This window comes from Aulostomus chinensis, chromosome 23 (assembly GCF_037954235.1).
Source record: "Aulostomus chinensis isolate RoL2024-O1b breed Wild chromosome 23, RoL_Achi_v1.0, whole genome shotgun sequence".
Taxonomy (NCBI): domain Eukaryota; kingdom Metazoa; phylum Chordata; class Actinopteri; order Syngnathiformes; family Aulostomidae; genus Aulostomus; species Aulostomus chinensis.
In genome coordinates, this window is record NC_141342.1 from 15,756,377 (window position 1) to 15,777,944 (window position 21,568).

At 42.3% G+C, this 21,568-nt stretch overlaps 4 protein-coding genes across 10 annotated transcripts; 1 reads left to right on the forward strand and 3 right to left on the reverse strand.

Moving 5' to 3' along the window:
• Nucleotides 1–1,177: 1,177 nt before the first annotated feature.
• On the reverse strand, nucleotides 1,178–11,358 carry sec31b (SEC31 homolog B, COPII coat complex component). Of its 3 annotated transcripts, XM_086195843.1 has the most exons (27): nucleotides 11,220–11,358; nucleotides 10,425–10,533; nucleotides 10,173–10,296; nucleotides 9,853–10,048; nucleotides 9,521–9,616; nucleotides 9,266–9,406; nucleotides 8,850–8,992; nucleotides 8,617–8,716; nucleotides 8,364–8,525; nucleotides 8,053–8,205; nucleotides 7,738–7,968; nucleotides 7,583–7,657; nucleotides 7,394–7,486; nucleotides 7,144–7,261; nucleotides 6,854–7,032; nucleotides 6,636–6,762; nucleotides 6,354–6,499; nucleotides 6,015–6,188; nucleotides 5,740–5,892; nucleotides 5,445–5,637; nucleotides 4,970–5,365; nucleotides 4,780–4,818; nucleotides 4,421–4,479; nucleotides 3,581–3,706; nucleotides 3,272–3,391; nucleotides 3,094–3,165; nucleotides 1,178–2,609 (listed from the first exon to the last, which is right to left on the reverse strand). In XM_086195843.1, the coding sequence occupies exons 2-27, from the start codon at nucleotides 10,501–10,503 to the stop codon at nucleotides 2,430–2,432; spliced, it is 3,675 nt and encodes a 1,224-aa protein (XP_086051969.1). In that variant the 5' UTR covers nucleotides 10,504–10,533; nucleotides 11,220–11,358; the 3' UTR covers nucleotides 1,178–2,429. The 3 variants fall into 3 exon arrangements, with proteins under 3 accessions (XP_086051969.1, XP_086051967.1, XP_086051968.1); XM_086195841.1 differs by lacking the exon at nucleotides 4,780–4,818; XM_086195842.1 differs by lacking the exons at nucleotides 4,780–4,818; nucleotides 11,220–11,358 and adding an exon at nucleotides 11,025–11,105.
• Nucleotides 11,359–11,571: 213 nt separating this feature from the next.
• Nucleotides 11,572–13,989, reverse strand: ndufb8 (NADH:ubiquinone oxidoreductase subunit B8). The gene is made up of 5 exons (XM_086195247.1): nucleotides 13,847–13,989; nucleotides 13,480–13,606; nucleotides 13,170–13,269; nucleotides 12,217–12,372; nucleotides 11,572–11,738 (listed from the first exon to the last, which is right to left on the reverse strand). Exons 1-5 carry the CDS (start codon nucleotides 13,935–13,937, stop codon nucleotides 11,646–11,648), a joined length of 567 nt encoding a protein of 188 aa, XP_086051373.1. The 5' UTR covers nucleotides 13,938–13,989; the 3' UTR covers nucleotides 11,572–11,645.
• A 444-nt stretch (nucleotides 13,990–14,433) lies between these two features.
• On the reverse strand, nucleotides 14,434–16,746 carry gpx9 (glutathione peroxidase 9). Its single transcript, XM_086195248.1, has 5 exons — nucleotides 16,392–16,746; nucleotides 16,125–16,218; nucleotides 15,455–15,585; nucleotides 14,806–14,936; nucleotides 14,434–14,719 (listed from the first exon to the last, which is right to left on the reverse strand). Exons 1-5 carry the CDS (start codon nucleotides 16,521–16,523, stop codon nucleotides 14,662–14,664), a joined length of 546 nt encoding a protein of 181 aa, XP_086051374.1. The 5' UTR covers nucleotides 16,524–16,746; the 3' UTR covers nucleotides 14,434–14,661.
• A 644-nt stretch (nucleotides 16,747–17,390) lies between these two features.
• Nucleotides 17,391–20,566, forward strand: fbxl15 (F-box and leucine-rich repeat protein 15). 5 transcript variants are annotated; one of them, XM_086195242.1, is made up of 5 exons: nucleotides 17,391–17,558; nucleotides 17,859–18,048; nucleotides 18,139–18,641; nucleotides 18,723–18,935; nucleotides 19,031–20,566. In XM_086195242.1, the coding sequence occupies exons 1-4, from the start codon at nucleotides 17,533–17,535 to the stop codon at nucleotides 18,910–18,912; spliced, it is 909 nt and encodes a 302-aa protein (XP_086051368.1). In that variant the 5' UTR covers nucleotides 17,391–17,532; the 3' UTR covers nucleotides 18,913–18,935; nucleotides 19,031–20,566. The 5 variants fall into 5 exon arrangements, with proteins under 5 accessions (XP_086051368.1, XP_086051369.1, XP_086051371.1 ...); XM_086195243.1 differs by having other exon boundaries at nucleotides 19,048–20,566; XM_086195245.1 differs by having other exon boundaries at nucleotides 17,859–18,021.
• The last annotated feature ends 1,002 nt before the right edge of the window (nucleotides 20,567–21,568 follow it).

Genomic DNA, 21,568 nt, shown 5'->3' on the forward strand with positions numbered 1-21,568 from the left:
GCAGCTGCAGCCTCCTCCATGTCCTCCAGCTATGAGTGGAGCATAACTCAGGCTCTGAACCCCGTGGTGTGATGTTTGGTAAAGTTGCATGACATTACCATCACACCAGGCTGGCATGACCGGGGTTACTGCAGTTCAAACCCCCAAAATAATCGCGTCACGCAGCACATAGCGTCTGACTCAAACCGGCCAATCAGCATCGACCGAGGCCCTGACTTATGATCGTCCTGGACCAATAGGGGAGGCGCGGGTGAACCACCTGTGCCAGTCCGCAAAACTCGGAACTGAAAGTGAAGTCACTGAATGAGTATCAATCTTCTGTGACAGAAATTGTCTGCACGTATTGGTGCGTTCAGGAGCGTTTGGTGAGCACGCACGGCGCAATAAGAGGGCTGCAAACCATTATAATAGTGCGAGTTTGATATAAAACCTTAGTAGAAGTGACGGTTGCAGCTTTTATTTTGGAGTTGAGCGTCCGTGGAGAGGCAGAGAAAATGCGTGCACAGCTTACGCCACCTACTGGTCATAAGTGGGTACTGCTTAGTAAGAATGTATTAACACAAGTCTTACACGTTGGATGCATAATGTTACCTTTTAATATTGGATGTGTTGTGTCAGTGTGCAGAATAATTAAAGCCCTTAAATTACCACCTGCCTCCTCTACTTCTCCAGAAAGTCCAGAATATATGAATATCCATTGTGCATGTGACCCTCTCTCAATGTTTCATTATGCAAAACATGCAATTATCCCTGTCTCCCCCTTCCTATTGGCCTCAATTTATTTTCTATTCAGTCCACTAGACTCAAATATAATCCCATTATGGGAATAGCAGACAAAAACGGGATATGATTTACTTTGAATCTTAAAATGTGTGCTAAGCACATGAGCTGAAATGGCTGGGTGGGATCCTTATGGACACATATTAGCTAATAGTAAACACAAAACTGTATTCTTACCAAAAAAAGCTGTGAAATGCACATTTCCTACGGTAGAAAATCCAAGTATGTATGAGGTACACAAAATATTCATATGAAATAAAAATCAACCGCACCGTGGCCTCAAATGTGCAGCAAAAATAGAATACTATGAGCTGACTTATGCGCAAATGCGTATTTGGAAAAAAGTACAAATTGTGTACACATGAGGTTTCCATCATTTTGAATAACCCATAAAGCCTTGAAACTTGGTTATTTTTTATTGGAAAAAAAAGAGATACTGATATGAGCAAAGAAAGCAACATGGATTGTATAAATATCTGTGCAAACAAAAAGAGCACACTGAGGCACTTTACTGCCTTCTGCTGCCATGATACACCAAACTATCCTGCTTTACATCCCGCTAAGAACCTCAGATCAGATTCTATTTTTACATTTACCGGTTCATCAAAATTGTTTTTGTTTTGATTTTTTCCTTTTATGATCTAATCTATCTATGATTCTTAAAAAAAGCAGTTACAAAAGGAGAGGATACAGCCGGGGTAGGAGATTAGAGGAGAAATAAAACAACAACAACAAAAAAAAACAGTTGCAGCAAATCTTTTCAGGAGCAATATGAGGAAATATTATGTCGTTATTTTATGAGCCGCCGCGTGAACCCGGCATTTAGTTTTGTTGTTTTTTTTTTGTGTGAAAAGACTTCACACGGTAAACATGCACACGGAAGCGAAACAGAAAGAGTCAGTCGTTCGTCAAAGAAATAACAGTGCTTATCGGGTTTGGTTGACAGAAGATGAGGGTGAAAACAAATCAAAACAATCGCTGTGTGACATTCTTCTGTATAGTGCTTTGGCCCAAAAAGAAAAACCCCTTATGGCACAATTGACTGGACACAATCAAGGTACACAATCTTACAGTATTTTACAGTGTTTCAGGTGTTCCTAACGCTTGCGGAGCGATACACAAGCGGTAAAAAGAACAGAATCAGTGTCCCCCTAATACAAAGTACAGCCCATTAAATGCTGAGTGCAACCTCATGTTTATTCCCACAGTTGTGGGCTGCTGCTCCCAGATATTTTGTTGGAGCGCCGTCTGTAAGAATGCTTTTTTTTGTTTTTTGTGCGCTTTTTAAGAAACAAAAATCCTCACGGAAGTCGATGTTGACGACAAAACAAAAACGCACCGATAACCGCACAACCTTGAATCCAACATTGCACCAGCTGCTTTGTATATTACTGTACAATTTACACGGACTTCATAATACATTCATCTTTTACCATAAAATTACCACAGCAACAACGACCACCACAATCACCGTTCGCTGCCCCGCGAGTCCTTAAAGAAGGAACGGAGTGATGAAGACTACGACCTGCAATATCATTTAATCACTCTCATCATCAAAGCAAGTCAAACAAAGAAAAAAAATTATAGAAGAAAATAAATACACATATAATAATATGATAACACTGTCTCGCTGGCGAGTCCAGAGGTGGTTAGACGCCCAGCTTGTTGGCGATGGTCATGACGACTTTAAGGATGGGCATGAAGGCCGAGATCTCGCTGAAGTTGCTGCTGCTGACCACCTGGGTGTGGACCTCCAGACCCCGCTGGTAGTTCTGACTCGCCACGCAGCGGCCGATCTCGTGGAGGCCGTTCAGGATGTTGTGAGAAAGCTGAAAAAAAAGAAGAAGGTGAAAATAAAATACGAGCAGAGAAACCAGAATTTAAAAAAAAAAAAAGTCAGCTGTCTGGTTTTTATGCCCCTCCCCCATCATCATGCACACAGCCACACATTATTTTTCCTGCAGACTTGCATTTTGTAAACATGCAGTGGATGAACTGGCTTTTTTGGGTGTGTGTGTGTGTGGGGGGGGCACTATGTGTGTGTGTGTGTGTAAATTATTCATCAAGCTTAAAGTTAGCAGGTGGCTAATAAACCACAGAGTTCAGCCAGCATCAATCATCACCCTCACTAGCTGCGTTGTTTCCCCATCCTGAACAGCAGATGATGGGCACAAAGAGGCCCTGTGGAGATGTCAGCCAGTAGAGGGACATTTTTTAAAAGATGGCTGATATCTGCCAGTACTATTGTGCATCCCTAAACAGAGACGCCTGTTTCTCTGGGTCTTTCCTTGCTAGCGTGCAGTATCTTCTTACCGACTGCTCTCTCAGCTTGTCATACAGGTATCCCAAACGTTTAGCTGCATCATCAAGTTTCCTTTTTGTTTGCTAAAAAAATAAAATAAAAAGGACATCAGGTCATTTCATATTTAATAAAATTAAACTTATTATTAAATCAATGACAAAAAGTTGTACTGCAACTCCTGACACTTACCGGGTCTCCCGCTGCGAGCTGGCAGCGCTGAACCAGGCTGTCAAAGGTGGATTTCAGGACCATGTGCTCAGCTGGGATTTCCTTCTGCTCCACCCTCTCTGCTGGCAGCTGCTGGAGGAGCTGAGGAGAGCAAGTAAACAAGCGTTCACGTGTTTTTCCCGTGTGCTCGGTAACTTTTCTGAGACCTCCTTCTTAAAGCCCAACCCTGGATTCATACTGAAAATCAAGATCAAGCAAGCTTTGGCCCTTCTGCTCCACCGCTCCACGTGCGCTGAGGATGCAGCTGAGGACACCCTGTCAAACACAGACCTGCACACTGGGCTCCTGAGGGGCTCCGGGGGGGACTTGGGCGTGGTCATGCGGCTGGGGAGCCTCCACTGGGAATCCCATCACCGGGGCAGTGATGGGGGCTGGTGGGGTGAAGTTTTCAGGGACCTGTGAGCACACAGCAGTCAGACGTTAGCGAGAGGAAGCTTCTCAGATACACGTTAGCCAATTAGGAGGAAGAAAAACAAAATATTTGACCTCAGCTGATGGCTGACATCTACCAACACATTCAGTTGATCAGGTTAAATTGTCAAATTAGAGAGTGATGTGATTCGTTAACCTACCCAGGTTATTACTAAAAACAAAACAAAACAAAACTGTGTCAAACAAATGTTTGATTAGATTTGCATGCTTTGTTCAGTGAGATAACCCTCACTATGAACGCAGCTTTTCTGAACTGGGAAGCGTAAATCCAATCGTTAAAAGTACAGTGCCAACGCTGGGCTACGAATGAACGGCGCAGTCGCCCCAACAAGCTTCGCGCTTCCTCTGATGGCGTGATGACTTTTAAATGTCTATGACAATTTCTGCAGCCGCGTTTAGCCACTTGTTCGCATCCTGCTTTTAAAAGAAAGCTAAAAAGCTTTGAAACGCAGTAACGTGGGATTTACTGATGTCGTTTAATGCCGTAGAACAGAAATAACCGAAATGTGCTCAGCTTGTGTATTATCGCCCTCATTTCACTGAAAACTTTATTAAAATAAAAGCACTTAACTTTGAGACGGGGGACCGTATGTTGAACAATTCTGAATTTTTTGCACGTTTTAAGACCCGTTCCTGCGCCACTAAGAGGAAGTCAGGGATGGACGAACTGTTTCATACCTTCTTCTTCCGGGGTCCACCCCGCACTGCTGGTGGGTCATTCCATCCTTCTTGTTGTCCTAAATCCAACAGCAAAGAGGGTCAACGCGAATGACTAGCGACTCATTCCTAGTCCTTGTCACACTCAAGCAGTCAAAGATTGTCTACATCAGGCAATCTATGAGCCAAGTTAGTCACCATGGCAAAATAAAATCAAAGTACACTTCACACTCAGCAGATTCCCTATAAGATTAGTGCAGAAAATAGCGAAAATATGTAAAAAAAAAAAGAAAAAAAAGTGCAGCTGCCTTATATGTTTTGTTTTTTTATGGTTACTGAGTGAAGCCTTATTCCCTATGCACCCCCTAACACCCTGTCACCTTGATGGTCACAATGGGAATTCAGCCAAGGAAAGAATCCTGCAAGTCAAATGAGGGGGAGAGCTGAATAGAAGTCAGTGACCGACAGATGGCTGCTACTGTCTGTGTAGACCAGGACTTCCTTCAGAAAACAGGTGTGAAACTGAACTATCAGACTGTAATTGGGATACTTTTACTGTAAATCATCTACCTGTAGGAGGAGGAGGAGCAGAAGCCGTGAAGGGCTTCACAGCAGGAGCTCCAGGGCCTCCCTGAGGATACCCTGATCCAAGAGGGGCATAAGGACCGGATGTCATGGGGGCAGCAGGCCCCTGGTTGTGGAGGCCCCCCGGGTACATGGGGACAGGAGCTCCAGGCTGGGAGCTGGGTGGCATGGGACCTGATGGTAAAGAGGTAGATGGCATGAAGCTTGTCGGCGGAACCCCGGGGCTGGGCATGGGGGGTAGGCCTCCGGGGGTCGACGACGAAGGCTGTAGTGGAGGTCCACACAAGTTAGCAGCTGGCACAGAGGAGCCTGGAGGAGGGAAGCCTGAGGGCCCGCCCATGGGCATGGGCTGAGGCTGGAATGGCTGATGAGGAAGGAAACCTGGAAGAGGACAAACATAAATAATTACATGAATCATAGCAAACACTCAAAAGTATGATCCAAGTCGTCGAAGTTAAACCTGGAGCAGGAGCAGCATGTTGGGTGAAGGAAGGCCTCAGGGCTGGGCGGGTCACGCTGGGCGGCAGTACATGAGCAGGAGGAGGCAGACCAGGCCCGGTGTTTGCTGGGGCAGCTTGAGGGTTGAAAACTGACGGCATAGGAGGTTGCGGCTGAGCAGCCACCGGGGAGGGAGCAGAAGGCTGGTACTGACTCTACACAACAGCAATCAATCAGTTCAATTATCATCAGGTTTGAAAAACGAGCGCTCCAACATCTGCTGAACATTTTTATTACTAATGCCATCAGAATCGTACCATGATTTGTGCTTTTTGTGCAGGAGTCTGAGCTGCAGGAGCAGGTTTGCCTGCAGACAAACTAACCCTGCTGACAGGGTTCGAAGGCTGCTGTCCGACCGCAGCCTCTCCCTGAGCATGGAACAGTCTGCTCCTCAGCATCATGATCCCAGGCTGGACAGATAGAAACAGTGACAAATAGCATGTGTTGTTTAAAAAAGCAAAAGTTATTATACTTATTCAGAAACATAACTTTGCATTCAGTATGGAAATGTGGTTGGAACCGTATCCCTCACTTGATCAGAGTTCTCAGGCAGGTAGGTCATGGCGGTAGCCAAGCTACCCTCTGCTGCCAGGATGCCTGCATAGCAAGTAAGCTTCTCAGCGAGGATGGGGCTCTGTACCGCCACCTCGCTGTTGCGAAGGCGTTCGATGGACTTGCGGAGCATCATGACTTTTTCAACGAGATCCTGTGAATGAAACACAAAAGAACATGTCAGTTCTCTGCTGCGTTCTGGCAAACGCACACTTGGAGATGTCTTTGTAAAGCCTTTGTAAATCAATTCCTTCAAGGTAACCATTCTTCTTATGCTTCTACAAAACAAAACAAAACACGTAAGCCACAATACATCTACCTCTAGACCAAGAGGAGAGGAGCAGTCTCGATGCAAAGCCCAGCACTCCACAAGCTTCTCTATGTTCCCAGAGCAGATATAACACAGACAGGCCTGCAGGCAGCGTTTCTCCGTCCCCTCACACTCCAAGCGACCTCCCAGAGTGTCTATCCAGAGTAGCGTGATGAAATGAAGTTATGTTATGAAAAAATTGTAAATCAGTGAGTCAAACAAGTACTGACAATATTACACAATTCCTACAGAGTAAATGTAGCAATACATTATAATACAATCTATGCTTACCGCATAGACGAGCAAAGTCTTCAGGGTGAGCGTAGGTCAGGAGGGCAGCCAGAGCCTCCTTCCAGTTGTCCAGCTCGCAGCTTTGCACAATATCTCTCCAGTTCTGGGTCACCACTGATGAAATGAGCTGCAATTGAGGAGGAATGAAATGAATGCAACACAGCAACATCTTCCCCTCCGTGAAATATCTAAGCAAACATTATCTGCAGTTTTCTCACCATTGAAATACTGTTTTTTTGCTTGCTTAAGTATTTTTGCTGCGTCTTCTTGAGCAGCTCCTCTCCACCGCTGATCGCCAACAGGATGGCTTCAGCGTAACGGCCGTCGTTCAGACACAAATCCACAGCTCCCTCGAAGTTACCGACCAGCAGCGCCTGGCTGATCAAGCCATCAGTGTCTTTAAAAAAAAAGAAAAGAAAAAAAAGACAAAGATTATTCATAAAACGCATAATTACATCCATGCAAACGTGGAACAATCAGAAACGTAAATGTGCTGGTGGGATTTTACCACATGATACGGGGATCTGGAAGTTGGAGTTTTCTTTTGGAGTTTGGTTGAAAAAGTCTGCAGGTGAAACTGAACCTGATGTTCTACCGTCGCCTACCTCACCTGCTTCATCAGACCTCTGGAATGAAAACAAAACAATGATGGAGTTGACGACATACGGGAGATGAAAACCAAATAAGCAAGAAGATTTACAGAGAAAAAAAAAACAAGAAAAAAACAAAAACAACTATTTGAGCAATTAGTTCTAAACCTCAGTGGTGAGCTGTAGCATCTTTTTAGCCAAGTCTTCAGCATCTACGGCATGTCCGTTTGGTTGGAAATTCTTCCCAAGGCATTTTGAAATCTGAAAAAACCCCAAAACAAAACAAGACCATGCTGCGAATTGCAGAACTGCGTTTAAAGCAACAGTGACTGCAGTTTACAATCAGAGGGAGAATACCTTCTTTTCCAGATCATCTTTACTGAAACCTAAAAGTCGGAGGAACTTAATCCGAGCTTCATCTTCAAAGTTGACCTGTAAGCAGAGGGAATTAAATCTGTTAGCTTGTTAGAAGCTAATGTTGTGTAATGTTGCAAAAGGAGTCGTGGACATACCAGGAGGAACTTCCATATGTCCTGCTCTGCATCTGATTTTGCGTTCTGAATCTTGGCCTGACAATAGTTGCTGAAGGAACCTGACTGCAGCGCCAGCTGCAGCTCCCTAGAGCGCTGGAGGAACTCCGTTTCCGTGGTAACCTGGCTCATGAATACTTGCCTGGGGATAGGCTGGGGACTCTGCACTGGTGGCAGTTTAGGATTTTCAAAGGTTATCAGCTTCCCACCAAACTGAGACACAAGACAGAACTGGTCAGAGGTGGGAAATCCTCACAATGTCCTTTCCATTCTAGACAAAGTTTATCTTGTACTTACAGCAAAGGAAGCCCCGACTGGCCTGCGCACCCACTTTGGTGGCTTCTTCAGAGGGGGAACTATGGTGTCCTGCACTGTGGGCTGAGGAACCTGCAGGGGAGGGAGCACCTGCCCTGTACCAAAGGGATCCATTGTATCAAATGAGGAGGATATCTGTTGAATAAAACGCTAAATGTTAAAACAAGCGCCACTCACTGGAATCCCATGCAGTTACGACATGACACTTCAAGTGTAATTCTTCATTTGTCAATCCCTTCACACTTGCACCATCTAGTGGACAAACAGTGCAGCCACACCACTATCTAGACTACCTTATCAGCAGTGCTTTGCTGCTGAGCCTTCAAGCTTCCTCCCATCACAGAGTAAACCGTGATTCTCCCATCAAACGAGGCGGTTGAAAGCAGAGCTGGATTCCTGGGACACCACTGGACATCGAAACACCACTGGTTTGTTGTCGGAAGCTCATAAATGACCTGCAATGAAGGAGAGTGCCAGTGAGATTATAAATTGTAATGAGAAAGCGTGGTAATCTAGTGACATCGGTCAAGCGGAGTAATCTCATACCTCTCCGGTGTTTGGATTCCAGCAGAGGATCCGGTTGTCCTTAGCGCTGCTCAGTAGGAGCTCAGGGTCAGCTTGGCTCCATGATATGGACAGGATTCCCCTTTTCGGGGAACAACAAATGTGCATACAGTCTTTTCCGCAAAATGACAAATGACACACACACACACACACACACACACACACACACACACACACACACACACACACACACACACACTCCACTGAAGTCATACCTTGTGTGATTCTCCAGGACCTTAAGGGGGGATGTGGCAAAGCGGAGGTCCCACATCTGGATGACAGGCAGACGATCATCCTCAGAGGCCAAAACCAACTGAGTGGCCACATCAGGGTGCCAGAGCATCCCTGAGCAGTGCATCTGGACACATTTCACAAATGAGTATCCCAAAGCTGTGACACGGTTTTGGTTTATTTCATTCTTGTCTCTTATTTTCCTATGCATTTTTTAAAGAATCTACTTTAGTATGAAGTATAATTGTTGTATCCAAGTAGCCACAATCACATCAGGCCACATTTTTTTTCCAGTTTCCAGTTAGATTTACTTTTATGATTTTCTATTTCCCCATTTTAGCTGTAGACTTTCTAATTCTCACAATAACTATTAAAACAGAAATGTTTTCAAGCGACAAACCCTGTTGCTGTGGTCACTGATCTTGATGATGGGTTCGTTCTTTCTCAGGTCCCACACGACAGCTTTCCCACTGGGGTTGGCAGAAGCCAGAATATGCTGAACCTGCCGGTTCCAGGACACAACGCTGACGTCTTCCGCGGGCTGAGAAGAGAGGAAGAGGCAGTTGGTGGTCGTGGGTCTGTGATAAGTGAAGGTCTTTGCGACACCAAGAGTACTTGTTTCTAATTCAAACATCCACATCACACACGTGCCTACCTGTGCCTTTGCTCCTGGAGTCATTGGACTGCTGAAGTTGTTTAGATCCCAGATATAGATCTCTGAATCATTCGCTCCCGATGCGAGGAGATTACTCTGAGAGATGAGGAGAAAAAAAAGGAAAAATGATATGAAACACTCTAAAAAGAATTCAAAGAGGTGCACTTCTAAAAGAACAGTCTCCTGTTTATTGGTTCTCAAACTGGGGATTGGTGGGGTGGGGTGGGGGGGTAGAGACACTACTGGATATGTGAGGTGGGAGGAATTTACTGTTTTGCTTTTGAAGGAGGAGAACCACTGCTTTAGCTGCGAAGCAGAGATTAGAAGTTTACCTGAAAGGGGTTGAAGTCAAGAGCTCGGACCGGTCCTGTATGCTTGTCAGACTGGCCCACTATCGCCTCAGCTCCAGAACTCATTATGGCTTCTGGGTTATATACAGTTAAAGTGCCATTTTCACTACCACTGACCAGCCTCCCTCCTGTACCGTCAGGTCCCACTCCAAAATTCACCCACACGATACTGTGCAACCTGGGAAATATGAAGTGTAAGGAGAGTTCAAGTACACGCCACATAGGAGGATTGAATACAAGAATATCACAAAACTGTAGTGTCAAATTTCACAGGTAAGTTAAAAATGAGTCACACAATCTACCTGTTTGAGGTGGGCAACGATCCTTTCAAGTGCATGTCCAGAGAGGGATCTGAAAAATCCATCTCAAATATCTCTAGGGCAGCTGTGGTGTTGAAAGAGGCATCAAGCTGCTGTGCCGACGTGCCTTTGAGCAGAACAATCACACAATGACATATCGCCAATCTTCCAAAGAAACCGAGAACAGATCCTTACATACATCTAGGACAATACGGTCTGTAAACAACCAGCTACCCAGTGGTTCATCACAAATACCTAATGCCAGGTAGATTGGGTGGTGTCCTGCAGGACTCCACGCCTGCTGGGCAGTCCTCTGGATCTCCTTCAGCCTCATCTTCCTGGACTAAGACACACCTCGCAAATACTGGACAGAGAGAGAACTCAATTCGATAAATTAATTACTAGATCACTTAGTAAAATGATTAATGTGGATTGAGTAACTGTGAATTAGAAATATAATATGCGGTGCATAAATCTGCCATAATATCATGAAACACGGTGCCACCCCTACTGACAGACGGCCTCGGACTAAATCCTGACATTGCTAGCTTACGAGTTTGCCAAATCCTTTTCCCTGCCACCCACAAATTGCACACTCATCTAACATGAAAATTAGATGTAATAGAAGGGAAATTAATTAACCTGCTGATGAGATCAAATTGTTACCAAGTCACTTGGACAGTAATTTTAAAGTAGCTTAGGAGTGGCTAACACCCAACACTTAACGATAGCATTCCACACAATTATTGCTAGCCTTGGCTGGACGCCTAAAATCTGCTCACAACCTTTGGTCATGATTAAATGAAAGCAATACCTGCGTAAGCTGTAGAAGGTATGTTAATATCGTGTGCATACCATTACACAAGAAGTCATGAGCAAGCGTTGACAGATCATTTTACCACTGCCTGGCCATTCCAGTGTTTAATCCGAGCCGATGTTGACGCTAGTAACAAGCAGCCACCACCCATGTTGTCTCGTTTAAACCAGACAAGCCGTGTTTACAATACCTTTAAATGCAGCCAGAAACACATTTGCTTGAATGTCACTTACGTCAGCTGCCTTTATCCCAACCACAGTCCGCATCCACAACCTGGACAACTAGCGATAGCGACTTATCTCCCAAGCTAATAGCTTAGCCGCTTGATTCCGACCAAAGTGCTATGCCGTGTTGTCACAACTCTACGGCAACGCACACGGACAATTTTAGTGGCCGAGCCACGCTTGATGTAAATATAACCCCGAAACCAGTTGAATGACTTTTAACGACCCCAGCAAAACGGTACGGTTTTTCTGAATTGGCTTGAGTTTTGATTACACCATTTAACTTCAATTTTTGTATTACAACAAGCATCTTTGGCAGATTGACATTTCTTGAACACATAAATACAGAAACAACACAGATAGGAATGAATTGTTAACATAAGTCTTTATTCTTGACAGCAATGTACATACACAGGGAGAAGCAGATTGTTGCATTTAGATTTCATAATGATGGACTTCCTCAGGCTGTTTGTCAGGATCTCCACCTTTCTCCAAATAGAGGTTGTTGTAGGGATATTGTTTCGGTGCCTGGAACACAAACAGAATACCAAATTAGCAGTATTATCATTTGAATGATTAATAACATTCACTGATTTATTACAAAACCAAAGGTAGGACAGCTACACTGACAGCATAATAAAATAAAATGTCCTGAAATGTTAGGTATAAGTAAGTCATAGTTGTTGGTTGTAGGGCTGTAAAATATAGCAACTGTTCTATGATGAGTTCTAAGACTTTGGAATTCCACTAAAAAAACATATATTAATTTTTGATATCAAATTAGCGATAATTACAAAAAATTACATCTCATCAATTTGTTGTCCATCCATGACTGGGGATTTAGCTCGGCTAGCTCCGTGGTTAGACAAGGACTTCATAAAATACATTTTTAAAAAATATCAGAGTGCTACACTCTTCTGGCATTTTGTTGCTATTTCACACATAAAAAAACAAACAAACAGGGAAACCACATGAGCAGCGATTTCAGGCCTCCGTCTTCACTCACCACTGGTTGGTAACACCGGAATTTCTCCCCCATGTAGAACATAAACAACATGAACCCCATAAAACCAAACAGTTGTTTGCACATTGTGGACCAGGACACAGGACTGGAAGATGTATCCACGCGGTTCCTGATGAACATGTCAAAGTTCCAGTGGATCTAAACACAGAAACATGATGTCATCTTAGCCAAGTAGTGGTTGAGAACAAATCACATTCACATTTTCCTCCCTAATATCAGAGTCAAAGTGCACTATAGCCACCTTGTGGGAGGAAACGGTACTGTAGCAATAATCTTAATTGAGTTGAACCCCAAGTCAAATAATGTTATTTTCAATCAGCTTGTAATCCAGTATAAAAATTGTATATATCACCAAACCCTATATGTTGAAGACAGGTAACGAAAACAAAAAACAACGGCTCAAATAAAGACTTGTTGTCAGGGACTGATATCTGAGAAATACAAATTACTTTAATGAAAAAATTATGATAAAACAAATCATTACTTTTGTGAAAGCTTTGACCTTAATTTGGACTGAAAGGGTTAAATTACAATTGAAAATAAACTTTTTAATGCACTATAATTGCCAAATTACAGTATGTGATGGGGACCCAGTTACACTGCACGCAAATGTGTCTCAATTCTGATGCTTCTTCCATGAGATTGTGAGGAATACAAACCACATAGAATCTGATCTTATCACATCAGATTTGGGCTATTTTCATACTTTCATATGTGATCCTTAATCTAATTTGTCTGTCATGCGACCGAACAAACCATAACTCATGCAGCCGATTGTATTGCTGTTTTGCATTTCTGTCAACATCAACTTTAAGACCAAGGGAGAGATGAGTTTGGCCACTGCTCTCCTGTGCCCCACAACAAACTCCACTGTGACTAATCTAATAAAAGACAGTCACAAAATGTTTATGTCTGAAATGACAGTTTTCTCTTACCGGCTCTCCCCAGTTCCTCCTCAAGTCAGGGTAGTCCCATTTATACCAGGGGTCTCTCTCTTGCTGAGATATGTCTGGAAGCTTTGGATAATCACCAAAGCTATGACCGAAACACACACACACACACACACACACACACACACTTTTACTCTTCTATAGGATGGACTTGATTACTTGTCTGTGTCTGGTGATTCACATAACGATTATATTTCAATAAGATAATAAGTAGTCTTTGCCACTTAGGAATTTAAAATCATTGAATAATATTCAACACTGATTTCAGATCTTACAGACTCAAATCAAACCTCACCCCTCTCCTTTATCGTGATGCGGTTCATAGTCTTCAACCCTGATATTATACTTCTTCGCAGCAGCAGCTCTCTCGTCGGGGGTCTTCGGGTGGGGTCCAGGTAGGGAACCCTTAGACACGTTTGAGGCTGATGCGACAATAAATCAAATAAAACGGGTCAAATACAGCATTTTGAGGGAGAGAGACAACAATGTTTATTATCTCCGCCTTCAGTCTCATTGAGCGGAGAGGCTAACATATAGCTAAGATGTGCTAACGTTAGCATGTCAAGGTTATGTCGAGCTGGGCTTCAAACTTTCAAAATAATGCCACATATAGTTTGGTGCCTTTATCGAGATGAATAGTTAAATGTTGACACATGACTGACCTGCTCTGCATCCCGACAGCAGGGCTGGAATTCTAGACCCTTTGCTTTTAGAGAGAGCCTGGGCCCACCGTCGGAAACCAACGCCAGCCATATTTACTGGCAGCTGATGTTTGGCATTCTAGGACACAAGTGCGCATGCGTCACATTGGAAGTATGGGTACACATTGGGACCAAACATTAGAAGCTAATGCATCTAATACTAGCACTCCTACTACTGCTACTACTAATAGCATAAACCCACAGACACACACACTTATTGAACTAAAACACGTGCTAAATTATTCCACAATGCATTAATGTTACAACTGACTCATTTTATTGATAATTCAGTCTTTTCAGGGCCGCCTGGCTCAGTGGTAGAGTGGCTGTCTAGCAACAGAAGAGTTGCTGGTTCAACTCCCCCAGTAACCATGTTGAAGTATCCTGACCCATCCAGAGTGAACCCTGTCTCTCGCCCAATGTCAGCTGGGATTGGCTCCAGCCCCACCCCACCCTCGACCCTTAACAGACAAGCGGTATAGAAAAAGGATGGATGGATAGTCTTTCCATGAATGACAACAAAAGAAACATATACACTTTAGGGTTTAAAAGATTTTAATTCAAATTTATTTTCAGGTGCACATACCATCACATCAGTGAAAAGTGTGACAGCGACATGAAAACTTCTTCAGTGGCTGAAGGGAACTTGTTCTCAGAGTGAATGCACTGAAGCTCTGATTGTCATTCCTCTTCCTCATCAGATCCAGCTCAGGGGCACATGTGCATTTACTGGGGGATCGTCACGCTGCCACCACTGGTAAACTGAAGAAAGTCCGTCAGAGAAGTTCTGCAATTTCTTTCTCAACTTTCTCAATGGGACAGTGAAGTTCATACCTGCAGCAACGAGGAACGACAACACCACCGTTAAATTGCTCATACGTTAATAAAGAGGTTTGAGGGTCTATGATCTCTCGCTGTACCTTTTGAAGGGCCGGCCATCCGCGGTAATCAGGAACTTCTCAAAATTCCATCGGATATCATTAACATTGATTGGCGACCAGTAGAATTTCTTTAGATCTCCGATAACGGGGTTCACAAATGGCAGCGATTCCTGCGATACAATGACAGGGTCCCTTTACAACTGAACTTTATTTTGAGAGCAAGACCCTGCAGTGTTAGCAGAAACACGTTTAAAACTAATGTTGTGCCATTCACATATCAAACATCTGTGTTTAAATTAGACACTAATCCTAATCAAACCGTGTAATTCTATAACTGCAAACAATTGAACATTACTGCACAAATGTTGCAAAAAGGGCTTTATTTCATAATATATTTATGACATTGCTTATACATTTAGTGAGGTTAAACATTGTTATAGCACTTTTATTTCTTTCTGTACATTTTAATGCTTTTTGTGTGTTTGAGTTGAAATTTTTTTTTTTATCAGTGATCCCTTATTCATTTAGTCAATTTGAACATTAAGTAACCATGAAAAACCAACCACTAACTAACCAAGCAGAAACATGATAATGCTTTGTTTATTATATCACGTGTCCAAATCGCCATATAGCACACAATAATTATTGTTGTCAGCCACTCATTCAAATCTTCTGCAAAGTGTACTACCTTAAGATAGGTGAACAGCGGCTCCTCGTTTAATCCATTCACCTCCACCTTGCCAAAGACAGGAAACTTTGGCTCAAACCCCCCTCCAGGTCTCACATACTTCAGAATATCAAGGGTTTCATGATTCACCTCTGAAAAAACACAAATAGTTACTCCATATTTGTCTGCTTGATTTACCATGATGCATTCATTCAAAACTTCCTTTAAAATAGTGGTGTTTTGCTGAGGTAGTGTAGGTCTACTTATGTGCAATTTTGAAAATTTACAATCGCACTTGATGAAATATTCATGGGCAATATTGCTATCCTTTAGTTGAAGATTTTTTGGACAAAAACATATCTTCAGGTGAATAAATATGACGCATTGAGCTCAGCAGCGAGCTCATATTAGCTTCACCTTTACATCTGGGCAACAACATCAAAGTGCCTCTCAAATGTTGATGAACAATCAGTAAAAAAAAACAGTTTCACATAATAAGTACATCTACTTAGACTTTGCTCTAAAATGTCAGTTACTCATTCAAATGTAGAATGCGGGACTTACAACTTAGTATTTTTTATTTTTTGGTATTTTTAAAGCAGTTACTACTGTAATAAATAGCCTGAGAGCTAAATCCAGCATCCAATATCGTGCTACTTCTGTCACCATTAAACAGCATTAGTGCACCTACCAGGCGACTGAAGACCAAACTGGTTGCAGGAGAAGCCTAAGACGGTGAAGTTGAGGTCACCAAACATTTCCATCAGTGCATTCAGTCGGTGGTACTAAAGAAGAAGTGAGGGAACAACAGGACACAAAATCACCTTTCTTTAATATATATATATATATATATATATATATATATATATATATATATATATATATATATATGAAAACGACAGTGTGATGAGATCATGTAAACTGACTATAATCAATCAGCGCCCCTGCAGAAAATTACCTCCTCGATCGTTGACCCTCAGAAGGTGGCAACGTTGACGATGAGAAGCACCTTACCCCTGAAGTTACTGAGTGGAACAGACTGTCCATCCAGGGTCTCAGCAGAGAAATCATAGATTGATTTATTCACCATACTTGTGCTTTAGCTTGTATATAGGATTGTAGTCAGTCAAGAGTGAGTATTCACTCGCCTATCCTGTTGGCTCATCTCATTCAGTGAAACATAACTCATGGGTCAGCAATTGTTCGGCATGACTGACTTCATTGTTCTTGTGGGCAGAGGTGAGCTGGCAGGATGGGGTTTGTTCAGCACATGTATCACAGGAAGACTGGTTGTTGAGACAATGGCACCTGTTTTGGATTCTAAATAATAAACAAGTTAGTGCATAATACCTTTTTTTCTCCCCAGAAATACACCGATAGCTGTTTTTTTTAAATTTTTTAAATTGTATTATTATTTTTGTTTTCGTTGTTGTGTTATAGGTTCCTCGTGTGCTATTTTTTTTATTTTATTTTACTGTAGTTAAAGAATTCCGTCATTTTTATGACTGGAAAACAACTGAGGTCTACAAAACAATTTAAGAATTTATTACTTACCAGAATGAAAATAACGTGAAGCGTTATTACGTATAACCGGAAGAATGAAACGGCTGCATTCATTGTCATGAGTAAATACGTAAATTCATCTTCACCTTGGGATGTAAATCCCCCAAACACGGTGTCGTTACTATTCAAAAACTATATTTTGTTCTAATTTTACATAGAAAAAAGTCATCTTTGATAAGATTATTACAGGTTTTACTTTGGTAAAGTTGAAGAACTCGATGTTTGATTAAGGCAATTAATTTGAGATAACAGCCCTCAAAGAAGCTATGAAATATAGTTTTATACACAGTTGATATTTATGTCATAATATTTAATTCAAAACACTGGCCCATTTTCAATGTAACGCAACATTTTGTCAGCTGTCCAGCGTATTTTGAAGGGCCGTTCTGTAAAATCTAATTATTGTGGCAGTCCGTTAAGGCATCATTGGGTTGGGTTGCGCTCATCGCAACATGTTAAAAGAAAATGTCTTATTTTGGCATCTGTTTGTAGAACAACGCGTCGTCAAAAGCTGCATATAATTAAGAAAGCTCAACATGGATGAAGAGACGAAAGCCCGACCGTAAGAGCGTGTAAAAATATTGAATTTAGTGTTTTAAATGCAGCTGGAGCGGCGGCCGGCGAGCTAGCTACAAGCTAGCAGGCAACAACATCAACAACCACTGACATTACCCCGCTGCTGTCGCTCCCATTTATTTATGGGCGCTAACTTCGCTGTATTTCATTGTGACAAGGCTGATGTATCACACACTATTATTACCTTAATGCTACATTTATTATTGCCCCTTAAATTGTAAATTTACGATTCCTCGTGTGGAAAAATTAAAGTGCAGGAGTAAAACAACGTGTTTTTTTTCTTCAGCAGATGCCAGTTTTTGGATTTGCCCTGGGAGGATGTGCTAGTTCCACATATTTTATGCCACTTGCCTTTGCAACACCTTGTCAGATTGCAAAGGGTGAGCAAGCAGTTCCACAGCCTCATCCAGGTGTACCTGGCCAACTGCAGGACCTTTGACCTCTCTCCGGTAAGTGAGAGAGGGACTGGAAAACATGTTAGTATTATTTAATTTTTCCAAAATATATTTTGAGAAACACTGCTTACAGTAATACAGGGTTGTAATCAAGTCTGCTCTCTGGTGCAGGTCGGACCATCTATTCCTATGGAGGCGTTTTGCTCCATGTTAAAGGACAACAAAGTTCTTCAGCACTTGTCACTTCAGAACTGCTCCGACTGGTTGACCGACAAAGAGCTGCTGCCAGTTATCAGCCAGAACCAGCATCTGCTGAAAGTGGACATGAGCGGCTGTGTTTGGCTCACTCGCCATTCCCTTGTGGCTGTGTCCTTGAGCTGCATCCACCTCCAGCACCTCGGCCTGGCTCACTGCGAGTGGGTGGACAGCCTGTCCCTGCGCAGCCTGGCGGACCACTGCAGGGGACTGCAATCGATTGACCTCACCGCCTGCCGCCAGCTCAAGGATGACGCCATCTGCTACCTGGCTAAGAAATGTTTGAAGTTGAAGTCTCTGTCGTTGGCAGTTAATGCCAATGTCACTGATGAGTCGGTGGAGGAGGTAGCCAAAAACTGCAGGGGTTTGGAGCAGCTGGACCTGACAGGTTGCCTGCGGGTCAGGAACCAGTCCATCAGGTACTTCTTTTCAAATTGTTTGACTAGCTTTGAGCAGCCTGCGCACGCTTCTATAAGACCTAATGCATGCTGTGCTCACAGGACTCTCGCAGAGTACTGCCCCAAGCTGCAGTCCCTGAAGGTGAATCACTGCCACAACGTGACTGAATCGAGTCTCGATCCTCTACGGAAGCGCAATGTAGCGATTGACGTTGAGCCACCTCTGCAGAGGGCGCTGGTGCTTCTTCAGGATGTGTTAGGTTTTGCTCCCTTTATTAACCTCCAGATATAGAAGTGTTGGAGGCGTTCAAGCAGGTTGGTAATATCAGCAGTATGTTGTTGTTGTCGGCAGCTTGTTGCATATTCGAATCTATTGAGGACTCACCACTTGTTTCTCCTTCCTGTCTTAGTGAAATCTCCTCGACAGAGTCGATCGCTCTCTGCTGCATTCGCTGACCGTGTGGACTCTCTGGAGAAACATCAAGAAACTCCAAGATGACATGGATGTTAAGATGGTGCGGCAAAACAATCTGGGCACCCCCCCCCCCACACCCCAAAAAAAAACACAAAACAAAAAAACAACAAAAAACCTGACCGAAACAAAGACACTTATTTAAGATGCAACTGAACATAATTCTACTCTTAGAAAAAAAGAAAAAGAAAAAAAAAAGCCATGTACTTTTAAAAATTGCTGCTTCATATCCAGAAAAAAAAAGATGTCACTGAACTATTTGTAATTATTCTGGTGCTGTCATTTGTGGATTTTTAGTGAGACAATTGTATTGTTTTGTTGATGTTTTTTTTAAACAAAGTACTTGTGTATATTACATTTTTAAGAAGCCATCATATTATGTTTCATTTAGAAACATTCAAAATGTTTGAGTTTAATTAAACATTTCATTTTGCATGTATACAGAATGCACCAATTTAAAGGGTATAATCGCATAAATATTCTCTCACTCCTCACAAGTTGACGTTGGCTTTTATTATCTCCTCTACTGTAACTTCTGCTGCCACCACAGCAAAATAAAGCCGGTCTGCTGACTGTGTCTTCCAGAAATAAAGTCCGGGCAAGCACAGACTCTACACACTGTTTAGAGTGTTTTAACAAGTAAAAAAAAAAGATAGTGGCGTACCAGCTGACACCCTGAAACCCTCAAGTTCATCTTGTTAATTGCAATCTTGCAAGCAAATATCTTTTTATATTTCATTTAAGCCTGAGCAGTAAATGAATGATTCAGAATCTGACCGTACAGGAACTACGGAGGCCCTGATGTAGCATCTGCAGTGACAAATAGGAAAATGACGAGTCATCTTCTGCTGGTTGTCGCTGATTGGATGCACAATGGCAGTTTATGTCGTGTTTTCTGCTTGATTGTCAATTGCGTTTTCTCTTGATTTCTGATTTGTCGTGTTTTCCCTTTTGTTAATTTACTTAGGAGATGTTTGGTTGTTATTTGCCATTTACCACTGTCTTGTTTGGGGTTTTTTTGTCATGTTTTTTTTTTTTTTCTATTTGTATTCATGATTTGTACTTCAAGTCCTCCGAACACAACACCACATATGACTGTATCTCGTCTCTTGGCGACATACAAAGTCAAAAAAAAAAAAGTGGTGTAATGTCAACCGGTATTTGGGATATTTGTAATAGGTGCTACATTGTTCCAAGCCAAAGAAAATAAATAAATAAACACATATGTTGAAAAAAACAACAACTTTATTCCTATTAATCATCCTGGTGAATGAAATTGTTCTAAATCACTGCTTGTCACTGTGACGTATTCATGTTCATCGTAATGGTAACAATCGGACACAAGGTGGCAGCAGTGAGTCAGAATATTTGTCATAATCCTTCAGGGAGGCTGCACCAGTTTTAAACTACTATATGAACCATTTAGTTGTAATTTTTAAAGTTAACGCTACAGGAGTGTATAAACGTTCAGATCTTCCACTAGAGAACAAACATTTGGTTTGACAGAAAGAAAAAAAACAATGGTTTTATACTCTTGTTGATGCTTGATGCAGTGAATGCACAATAAGAATAAATGTCTTCCCCTTGTTGTTACAGCTACGTGCTAAAATCCCTCTTATGCTTTCCTCTGGTGGCACAATTGACAGCTTATACTAGTAAAACATGTCTCAGTGACAACACAACAGGTCTATTTTCCACTTGATGGTTTGGCCCATCTGCTGTGTGCTGTCCACCAGCTGAATTTGCACCAACAGAGAATTGTATACGGAGGGGCTTCAGGGATCGACCCGCATCATTCTGTTAGCTGTGCTGATCATTATATTGTACCGCCAGGCCTCCGCGGAGACATCACGGCGTCAGTAGTTATCAAGTACATCCTGAAATTTCAATTGATGCAAAAACGTATGGAGAACATTTAACCGAAATGAGGTCATTTGTTCTACTTTTGAAGCAAAAATGGGATTTCTGTCAGCGAAAGTATTTCAAATACATTTATATTTATCTCTGTTTTACAAAGAATTCTAGTTTACTGGAACAACAACAACAACAACAACAACAATTTTTGCAACTACAATGATTGCATCCCAGCGGGCCACCTGCTGTTGTTGTGCTGCTTCTCAGGAGTCAGAGGGTTAAAAACGTTTCAGACTACATTCATCATATAGCACCTCAATTAGCATTGATCTGCAGGGGGAAAGAAACATTGCTGTGTTATTATATACCACCGAGCAATTTCTGTTCCGGTGATTGAGTGTACAGGGGGATTTCTCAAACATAGCTGGCCTCACATATTTTGTCTTCCTGTCAATAATCTGGCACTTTTCTAAATTATTGATCAATAGCGACTGATCATTTCATACCAACAATGAAGCTGGGTAATTTTATTCAGCATGCAGTTCCAAAGCCTCTGGCAGTATAATTTACTGTATTTGATCAAACTCAGAATAAATCAGATTTTAATCTCTCGCTGCTTTCA